This window comes from Calidris pugnax, unplaced genomic scaffold (genome assembly GCF_001431845.1).
Source record: "Calidris pugnax isolate Ruff unplaced genomic scaffold, ASM143184v1 scaffold1376, whole genome shotgun sequence".
Taxonomy (NCBI): domain Eukaryota; kingdom Metazoa; phylum Chordata; class Aves; order Charadriiformes; family Scolopacidae; genus Calidris; species Calidris pugnax.
This window is the reverse complement of record NW_015092489.1, coordinates 64016-73398: the sequence shown is the minus strand read 5'-3', so window position 1 is coordinate 73398 and position 9383 is coordinate 64016. Positions and strand designations below refer to the sequence as shown.

The 9383-nt window shown below is 60.4% G+C and overlaps 1 protein-coding gene across 1 annotated transcript in view; it reads left to right on the top strand.

Annotated features, from left to right (window-relative positions):
* The window catches only part of ATP13A2 (ATPase type 13A2), a 35942-nt gene that overhangs the window by 5544 nt on the left and 21015 nt on the right, over positions 1-9383 (top strand). Inside the window, exons 4-11 of the mRNA XM_014962589.1 lie at positions 5015-5126; positions 5244-5323; positions 5845-5922; positions 6193-6262; positions 6839-6973; positions 7225-7291; positions 8885-9016; positions 9195-9375. Of these exons, the coding sequence (XP_014818075.1) occupies positions 5015-5126; positions 5244-5323; positions 5845-5922; positions 6193-6262; positions 6839-6973; positions 7225-7291; positions 8885-9016; positions 9195-9375 (855 nt within the window). The remainder of the gene's footprint in view (positions 1-5014; positions 5127-5243; positions 5324-5844; positions 5923-6192; positions 6263-6838; positions 6974-7224; positions 7292-8884; positions 9017-9194; positions 9376-9383) is intronic.

Here is a 9383-nt window from a genome sequence, read left to right as displayed (position 1 = left end):
GGTTCATGCCCCCACCACAAAACCAGGGTTCCTGTCCCTCCACCACGAAGCCAGGGCTCCCATCACCCTGCCATGATGCTGGGGCTCACATCCCTGCAGTGATGCCAGGGCTCCCGTCCTCCCACCATGATGCCAGGGTCCTGTCTCACCACTGAGATGCCAGGGTTCTTGTCCCTACCACAAATCCAGGGTTCCTGTCCCCCCACCACGATGCCGGGGCTCTTGTCCCCTTACTGTGATGCTGGAGCTCCTGTCCTCCTGCCACGATGCCAGGGTTTATACCCCCACCACAAAGCCAGGGTTCCTGTCCCCGCACCACGATGCTGGGGCTCACATCCCTGCAGTGATGCCAGGGCTCCTGTCCCCACCATGAAGCCAGGGCTCCCATCACCCCACCATGATGCTGGGGCTCACATCCCTGCAGTGATGCCAGGGCTCCTGTCCCCACCATGAAGCCAGGGCTCCCATCACCCCACCATGATGCTGGGGCTCACATCCCTGCAGTGATGCCAGGGCTCCTGTCCCCACCATGAAGCCAGGGCTCCCATCACCCCACCATGATGCTGGGGCTCACATCCCTGCAGTGATGCCAGGGCTCCTGTCCCCACCATGAAGCCAGGGCTCCCATCACCCCACCATGATGCTGGGGCTCACATCCCTGCAGTGATGCCAGGGCTCCTGTCCCCACCATGAAGCCAGGGCTCCCATCACCCCACCATGATGCTGGGGCTCACATCCCTGCAGTGATGCCAGGGCTCCTGTCCCCACCATGAAGCCAGGGCTCCCATCACCCCACCATGATGCTGGGGCTCACATCCCTGCAGTGATGCCAGGGCTCCTGTCCCCACCATGAAGCCAGGGCTCCCATCACCCCACCATGATGCTGGGGCTCACATCCCTGCAGTGATGCCAGGGCTCCTGTCCCCACCATGAAGCCAGGGCTCCCATCACCCCACCATGATGCTGGGGCTCACATCCCTGCAGTGATGCCAGGGCTCCTGTCCCCACCATGAAGCCAGGGCTCCCATCACCCCACCATGATGCTGGGGCTCACATCCCTGCAGTGATGCCAGGGCTCCTGTCCCCACCATGAAGCCAGGGCTCCCATCACCCCACCATGATGCTGGGGCTCACATCCCTGCAGTGATGCCAGGGCTCCTGTCCCCACCATGAAGCCAGGGCTCCCATCACCCCACCATGATGCTGGGGCTCACATCCCTGCAGTGATGCCAGGGCTCCTGTCCCCACCATGAAGCCAGGGCTCCCATCACCCCACCATGATGCTGGGGCTCACATCCCTGCAGTGATGCCAGGGCTCCTGTCCCCACCATGAAGCCAGGGCTCCCATCACCCCACCATGATGCTGGGGCTCACATCCCTGCAGTGATGCCAGGGCTCCTGTCCCCACCATGAAGCCAGGGCTCCCATCACCCCACCATGATGCTGGGGCTCACATCCCTGCAGTGATGCCAGGGCTCCTGTCCCCACCATGAAGCCAGGGCTCCCATCACCCCACCATGATGCTGGGGCTCACATCCCTGCAGTGATGCCAGGGCTCCTGTCCCCACCATGAAGCCAGGGCTCCCATCACCCCACCATGATGCTGGGGCTCACATCCCTGCAGTGATGCCAGGGCTCCTGTCCCCACCATGAAGCCAGGGCTCCCATCACCCCACCATGATGCTGGGGCTCACATCCCTGCAGTGATGCCAGGGCTCCTGTCCCCACCATGAAGCCAGGGCTCCCATCACCCCACCATGATGCTGGGGCTCACATCCCTGCAGTGATGCCAGGGCTCCTGTCCCCACCATGAAGCCAGGGCTCCCATCACCCCACCATGATGCTGGGGCTCACATCCCTGCAGTGATGCCAGGGCTCCTGTCCCCACCATGAAGCCAGGGCTCCCATCACCCCACCATGATGCTGGGGCTCACATCCCTGCAGTGATGCCAGGGCTCCTGTCCCCACCATGAAGCCAGGGCTCCCATCACCCCACCATGATGCTGGGGCTCACATCCCTGCAGTGATGCCAGGGCTCCTGTCCCCACCATGAAGCCAGGGCTCCCATCACCCCACCATGATGCTGGGGCTCACATCCCTGCAGTGATGCCAGGGCTCCTGTCCCCACCATGAAGCCAGGGCTCCCATCACCCCACCATGATGCTGGGGCTCACATCCCTGCAGTGATGCCAGGGCTCCTGTCCCCACCATGAAGCCAGGGCTCCCATCACCCCACCATGATGCTGGGGCTCACATCCCTGCAGTGATGCCAGGGCTCCTGTCCCCACCATGAAGCCAGGGCTCCCATCACCCCACCATGATGCTGGGGCTCACATCCCTGCAGTGATGCCAGGGCTCCTGTCCCCACCATGAAGCCAGGGCTCCCATCACCCCACCATGATGCTGGGGCTCACATCCCTGCAGTGATGCCAGGGCTCCTGTCCCCACCATGAAGCCAGGGCTCCCATCACCCCACCATGATGCTGGGGCTCACATCCCTGCAGTGATGCCAGGGCTCCTGTCCCCACCATGAAGCCAGGGCTCCCATCACCCCACCATGATGCTGGGGCTCACATCCCTGCAGTGATGCCAGGGCTCCTGTCCCCACCATGAAGCCAGGGCTCCCATCACCCCACCATGATGCTGGGGCTCACATCCCTGCAGTGATGCCAGGGCTCCTGTCCCCACCATGAAGCCAGGGCTCCCATCACCCCACCATGATGCTGGGGCTCACATCCCTGCAGTGATGCCAGGGCTCCTGTCCCCACCATGAAGCCAGGGCTCCCATCACCCCACCATGATGCTGGGGCTCACATCCCTGCAGTGATGCCAGGGCTCCTGTCCCCACCATGAAGCCAGGGCTCCCATCACCCCACCATGATGCTGGGGCTCACATCCCTGCAGTGATGCCAGGGCTCCTGTCCCCACCATGAAGCCAGGGCTCCCATCACCCCACCATGATGCTGGGGCTCACATCCCTGCAGTGATGCCAGGGCTCCTGTCCCCACCATGAAGCCAGGGCTCCCATCACCCCACCATGATGCTGGGGCTCACATCCCTGCAGTGATGCCAGGGCTCCTGTCCCCACCATGAAGCCAGGGCTCCCATCACCCCACCATGATGCTGGGGCTCACATCCCTGCAGTGATGCCAGGGCTCCTGTCCCCACCATGAAGCCAGGGCTCCCATCACCCCACCATGATGCTGGGGCTCACATCCCTGCAGTGATGCCAGGGCTCCTGTCCCCACCATGAAGCCAGGGCTCCCATCACCCCACCATGATGCTGGGGCTCACATCCCTGCAGTGATGCCAGGGCTCCTGTCCCCACCATGAAGCCAGGGCTCCCATCACCCCACCATGATGCTGGGGCTCACATCCCTGCAGTGATGCCAGGGCTCCTGTCCCCACCATGAAGCCAGGGCTCCCATCACCCCACCATGATGCTGGGGCTCACATCCCTGCAGTGATGCCAGGGCTCCTGTCCCCACCATGAAGCCAGGGCTCCCATCACCCCACCATGATGCTGGGGCTCACATCCCTGCAGTGATGCCAGGGCTCCTGTCCCCACCATGAAGCCAGGGCTCCCATCACCCCACCATGATGCTGGGGCTCACATCCCTGCAGTGATGCCAGGGCTCCTGTCCCCACCATGAAGCCAGGGCTCCCATCACCCCACCATGATGCTGGGGCTCACATCCCTGCAGTGATGCCAGGGCTCCTGTCCCCACCATGAAGCCAGGGCTCCCATCACCCCACCATGATGCTGGGGCTCACATCCCTGCAGTGATGCCAGGGCTCCTGTCCCCACCATGAAGCCAGGGCTCCCATCACCCCACCATGATGCTGGGGCTCACATCCCTGCAGTGATGCCAGGGCTCCTGTCCCCACCATGAAGCCAGGGCTCCCATCACCCCACCATGATGCTGGGGCTCACATCCCTGCAGTGATGCCAGGGCTCCTGTCCCCACCATGAAGCCAGGGCTCCCATCACCCCACCATGATGCTGGGGCTCACATCCCTGCAGTGATGCCAGGGCTCCTGTCCCCACCATGAAGCCAGGGCTCCCATCACCCCACCATGATGCTGGGGCTCACATCCCTGCAGTGATGCCAGGGCTCCTGTCCCCACCATGAAGCCAGGGCTCCCATCACCCCACCATGATGCTGGGGCTCACATCCCTGCAGTGATGCCAGGGCTCCTGTCCCCACCATGAAGCCAGGGCTCCCATCACCCCACCATGATGCTGGAGCTCCTGTCCTCCTGCCACGATGCCAGGGTTTATGCCCCCACCACAAAGCCAGGGTTCCTGTCCCCGCACCACGATGCTGGGGCTCACATCCCCTTGGTGATGTGGGACCTCCCGTCCCCCCACCACAATGCCAGGGCTCCTGTCCCTGCTGTGATGCCAGAGCTCATGTCCCCATGGGGATGCCAGGGCTCATGTCCCCACCATGATGCTGGAGTTCATGTCCCCACCATGATGCTGGAGCTCCTGTCCCCACCATGATGCCAGGGCTCCTGTCCCCACCATGAAGCCAGGGCTCCCATCACCCCAATGCCAGGGCTCATGTCCCCACCATGATGCTCCCATGCCCTCACTGGGGCTCCCGTCCCCCCACCACGAAGCCAGGGCTCCCATCACCCCACCGTGATGCTGGGGCTCACATCCCTGCAGTGATGCCAGGGCTCCTCTCCTCCCACCATGATGCCAGGGCTCCTGTCCCACCACTGTGATGCCCAGGTCCCATCCTTGAGGTGATGCTGGGGCTCCCATTCCCACCACGACGCTGGGGGTTTCTGTCCCCACCGCGATGTGGGGGCTCCCACGGGCTTTTGGCCACTGTGATGCCCAGGTCCCATCCTTGAGGTGATGCTGGGGCTTCCATTCCCACCACGACGCCGGGGGTTTCTGTCCCCACCGCGATGCTGGGGCTCCCATGGGCTTTTGGTTTCGAGGGAGAGGGGGAGTTTGTGGATGGGGAGGGACCAACCCTTGGTTTCCCACCCCGAGCAGCCTGGAGCACCACCCCGGGGCCCGGCTGGAGGACCGGAGGACCAGCATCGCCATCGGCGTGGCGGATGAGGAGGAGAACCGGGACACCATCCGCCTCCACGAGAAGGAAGAGGTGACACCAACGACCCTTCCCACCTCCATCCCCGCAAAATCCTCTCCCTGGGTGTCACCTGCCTTCCTCTCCCACTGACACCTCCTTCTTTCTTTTTTTCCACCCTGCTCCCCTCAGAAGAACATCTTGAGGTACTACCTCTTCGAGGGCATGCGCTACGTCTGGATCGAGCGGCGGCAGGCCTACTGCAAAGTCAGGTATTCCTGACCCCCCAGCCCCACCACCACCACGGAGAACCTCTCTGCAGCCCTCCACTGCTCTCCTTACACCCCTCAACCCCCCCCAAAGTGATCCCGACCCATCTGGATGTCACATAACCACGGCTGGAGCTTTTTCCCCGCCCTACAAAGCCTTTGGAGACCATCTCCAGGGCGTCAGGTCGGGGAAAGCTGTTCTCCTTCCCCCCCTGTCCTCCAGAGTTGTTGATGTTGTCCGTCTTTGTGGGCAGTGGGAACTGGTTTGGCATCTGCCCCTCTGCTGGACGGGTCCCCACTGCCCCGTGTCCCTTTTGTCCCTGCTCCTTGGCGCCCGCGAGCTGCGGTGGATGCCGAGGAACAAGATGCTCTCCCTTTCCCAAAGAGGGGGGTGGTGGGGTTTTTTTTGTGTGTGTGTCACCAAGGACTTGGCCGTGGTTATTTCTTCTGCCGGGCCAGGCTCCTGCTGATTTGGACTCCGTTCCTCTCTTTTTCTTTCCCCCCCCGCCCCTCGGGCTCGCCAGCGTCTTGGATGAAGGCTGGACCTGCGCAGATCTCCACCTCGCCCAGGCTGGGCTCCACCAGCAAGACCACAACACCAGGTAGGGACCTTCCAGATTCATGGGATGCCCGGGGAGCATAGATCAGGCTTTTCCAGGGGCCAGAAAATCCTGGAGTCTGGGTTTTTCTTAACACCCAGACCTCAAAATAGAAGATTCCTGTCTGTGCTGGATTGCCCTGGCTTGGCTTCTCCATGTAGCCGACCTCCTGTGGAGATCTTGGCAGCATGAGGGTCCCTCGGGTTGGAAATGCAGATTTTTCCCTAGTGTGTGTTTGCTTCCCCCCTTTCCTTTTTCTCTCCCCTTCTCCAGAAGGAAGATCTACGGACCCAACCTCATCGAGGTGCCCGTCAAGTCCTACGCGCGGCTGTTGGTGGAGGAGGTGGGCCATGCTTGGAACCCTTGAACCCTTTGTGCTTTGAAGACCTGACCCCTGGGCAGGTCCTTCTCCTGCTCCGTGTCCCTCCCTGGGGAGGAGAAAGGACTTTTAGGAGAAGCAGCTGTGGGGCAGAGATGAGAGAAGGTAGAGCTGATGCAGAGGGGACCCTGTCCTGCCTCTTGGCTCAGACAGGAGCATCCCCAGGGAGTTGTGGAGGTGGCTGAGCAACCTCAGGAGAACCCACCATAAGCAGAGCCAGGGAGGATGGGGGGGGTTTGCGAGGAGTCTGCTACTTCATCCCCAGCCCCAGGGAAGGGCCATCTTCTCCTCTGCATAAGCAGTTGTTCCTCAAGGAGCCTGGAGGTTTCACGGTGGGCTGGAGGAAGGGCCATCTTCTCCTCTGCATAAGCAGTTGTTCCTCAAGGAGCCTGGAGGTTTCACGGTGGGCTGGAGGAAGGGCCATCTTCTCCTCTGCATAAGCAGTTGTTCCTCAAGGAGCTTGGAGATTTCACGGTGGGCTGGAGGAAGCTCTTCCCCCCCCCCCAAAAAAAAAAACCCTCTCTCCTTGTTCTCTTCCAGGTGCTCAATCCCTTCTACATCTTCCAAGTGTTCAGCATCGTGCTGTGGGTCTGCGATGCCTATTACTACTACGCCGCCTGCATCTTCCTCATCTCCACCATCTCCTTAGGGCTGTCCCTCTACGAGACAAGGAAGGTTGGTGGTGGGCTTGTTTGGGACAAGCAGCTCTAGCAGAATATTCCCCTTTTCTGCTGCCGTTTGACCCCTGTGGTGATGCTCAACTCCCTCTGAGCCCAGTTGGGTGAGGACAACCCGTACACCAACGGTGGAGCAGGTTTACTTGTCCTTCATCCATGGTCCTCAGCCTTCCAGACCTGTTTTATGGTTGCTTTTCTGGGCTTTTGGAACTACTTTTTGGTGTGCTCTAACTGCTCCCTCCCTCGCAGCAAACTGCCACGCTGCAGAACATGGCCAAGATGTCAGTCGGTGTCCGAGTCCATCGCCCCAGCGGAGGTGAGAGCGATGCCCGCGATGAGCGAGGGCTCCAGGCACAAAGCCACTGGGGACAATGCCGGGATGATGTCCCTGGGGGTGATACTGGGATGGCGTTCCTCAGGATGATACCGGGATGACATTCCTGGGGACAATGCCAGGATGATATTCCTGGGGACTATGCTGGGATGATGTTCCTGGGGACAATGCCAGGATGATGTCCCTGGGGCTCATGCTGAGATGACATTCCTGGGGACGATGCTGGGATGATGTTCCTGGGAACGATACTGGGATGATGTTCCTCAGGATAATGTTCCTGAGGTTCATGTCGGGATGACATTCCTGGGAACAATACTGGGTTGATGTTCCTGGGAATGATGCCGGGATGATGTTCCTGGGGATGATGCTGGGTTGACGTTCCTGGGGACGATCACTGGATGACCTTCCTGGGGACAATACTGGGATGACATTCCTGGGGACGATGCCAGGATGATGTTCCTGGGACAATACTGGAATTATGTTCCTTGGGATGACGTTCCTAGGGGACGATGCTGGGATGACATTCCTGGGGACGATGCCAGGGTGGTATTCCTGGGGATGATACTGGGATGATGTTCCTCAGGATGACGTTCCTGGGGACAATACTGGGATGACATTCCTGGGGACGATGCTGGGATGACGTTCCTGGGAATGATACTGGGATGATGTCCCTGGGAACGATACTGGGATTACGTTCCTTGGGATGATGTTCCTAGGGGATGATGCTGGGATGACATATTGGGGACTATGCCAGGGTGGTATTCCTGGGGATAATACTGGGATGATGTTCCTCAGGATGATGTTCTTGGGGACAATGCCAGGATGATGTCCCTGGGGATGATACTGGGATGACGTTCCTCAGGATGATGTTCCTGAGGTTCATGCCGGGATGACGTTTCTCGGGATGATACTGGGATGACATTCCTGGGGATGATGCTGGGATGATGTCCCTGGGGACCATGCCTGGATTATGTTCCTAGGGACAATACTGGGATGATATTCCTGGGGACAATGCCGGGATGATGTCCCTGGGGATGATACTGAGATGACGTTCCTTGAGATGACGTTTTTCAGGATGACGTTCCTGTGGACGATGCCGGGATGACATTCCTGGGGCTCATGCTGGGATGACATTCCTGGGGATGATGTCGGGATGATGTTCCTGGGGATGCTGCTGGAATGATGTTCCTGGGGATGCTGCTGGAATGATGTTCCTGGGAATGATACTGGGATGATGTTCCTGGGGATGCTGCTGGGATGATGTTCCTGGGAACGATACTGGGATTACGTTCCTTGGGATGACGTTCCTAGGAGATGATGCTGGGATGACATTCCTGGGGACGATGCCAGAGTGGTATTCCTGGGGATGATACTGGGATGGTGTTCCTCAGAATGATGTTCCTGGGGACAATACCAGGATGATGTCCCTGGGGATGATACTGGGATGATGTTCCTCAAGATGACGTTCCTGGGGACGATGCTGGGATGATGTCCCTGGGGATGATGCCGGGATGATGCTCCTGTGGATAATGTTGGGATGATGACGTCCCTGAGCACGGCCATGCTGTTTTCCAGAGGAGATGGTGGTGAGCTCAGCAGACCTGGTGCCGGGCGACTGCATCAGCCTCCCCGCCGACGGGATGCTGGTCCCTTGCGACGCGGCGCTGCTGACGGGCGAGTGCATGGTCAACGAGAGCATGCTGACGGGTGAGAGCCCCAACACCCAGTGGGCTGCACGTCTCCACCACCACCCCGTGCTGGATTTTGGGGGAGAGGCCAAGCTTTGGTCCCTCACTGACCTTACTCCAGCTCCTTCCCACCTTGGTTGGGATCTTGATGCCCACCAAGGGTGACAAACCTCCCTCCGTGGTGTTCCTCACCGCAGGGGAGAGCGTGCCGGTGATGAAAACCCCTCTCCCGGGTGGCAACCAGGCAGCTGGCACCCTCTATTCCCCCGAGGAGCACCGGAGACACACGCTGTTCTGTGGGACCCAGGTCATCCAAGCCAAGTCCTACGTGGGCAGAGAAGTCCTGGCCGTGGTGACCCGCACAGGTGATGGATTGAGGTGGAAAA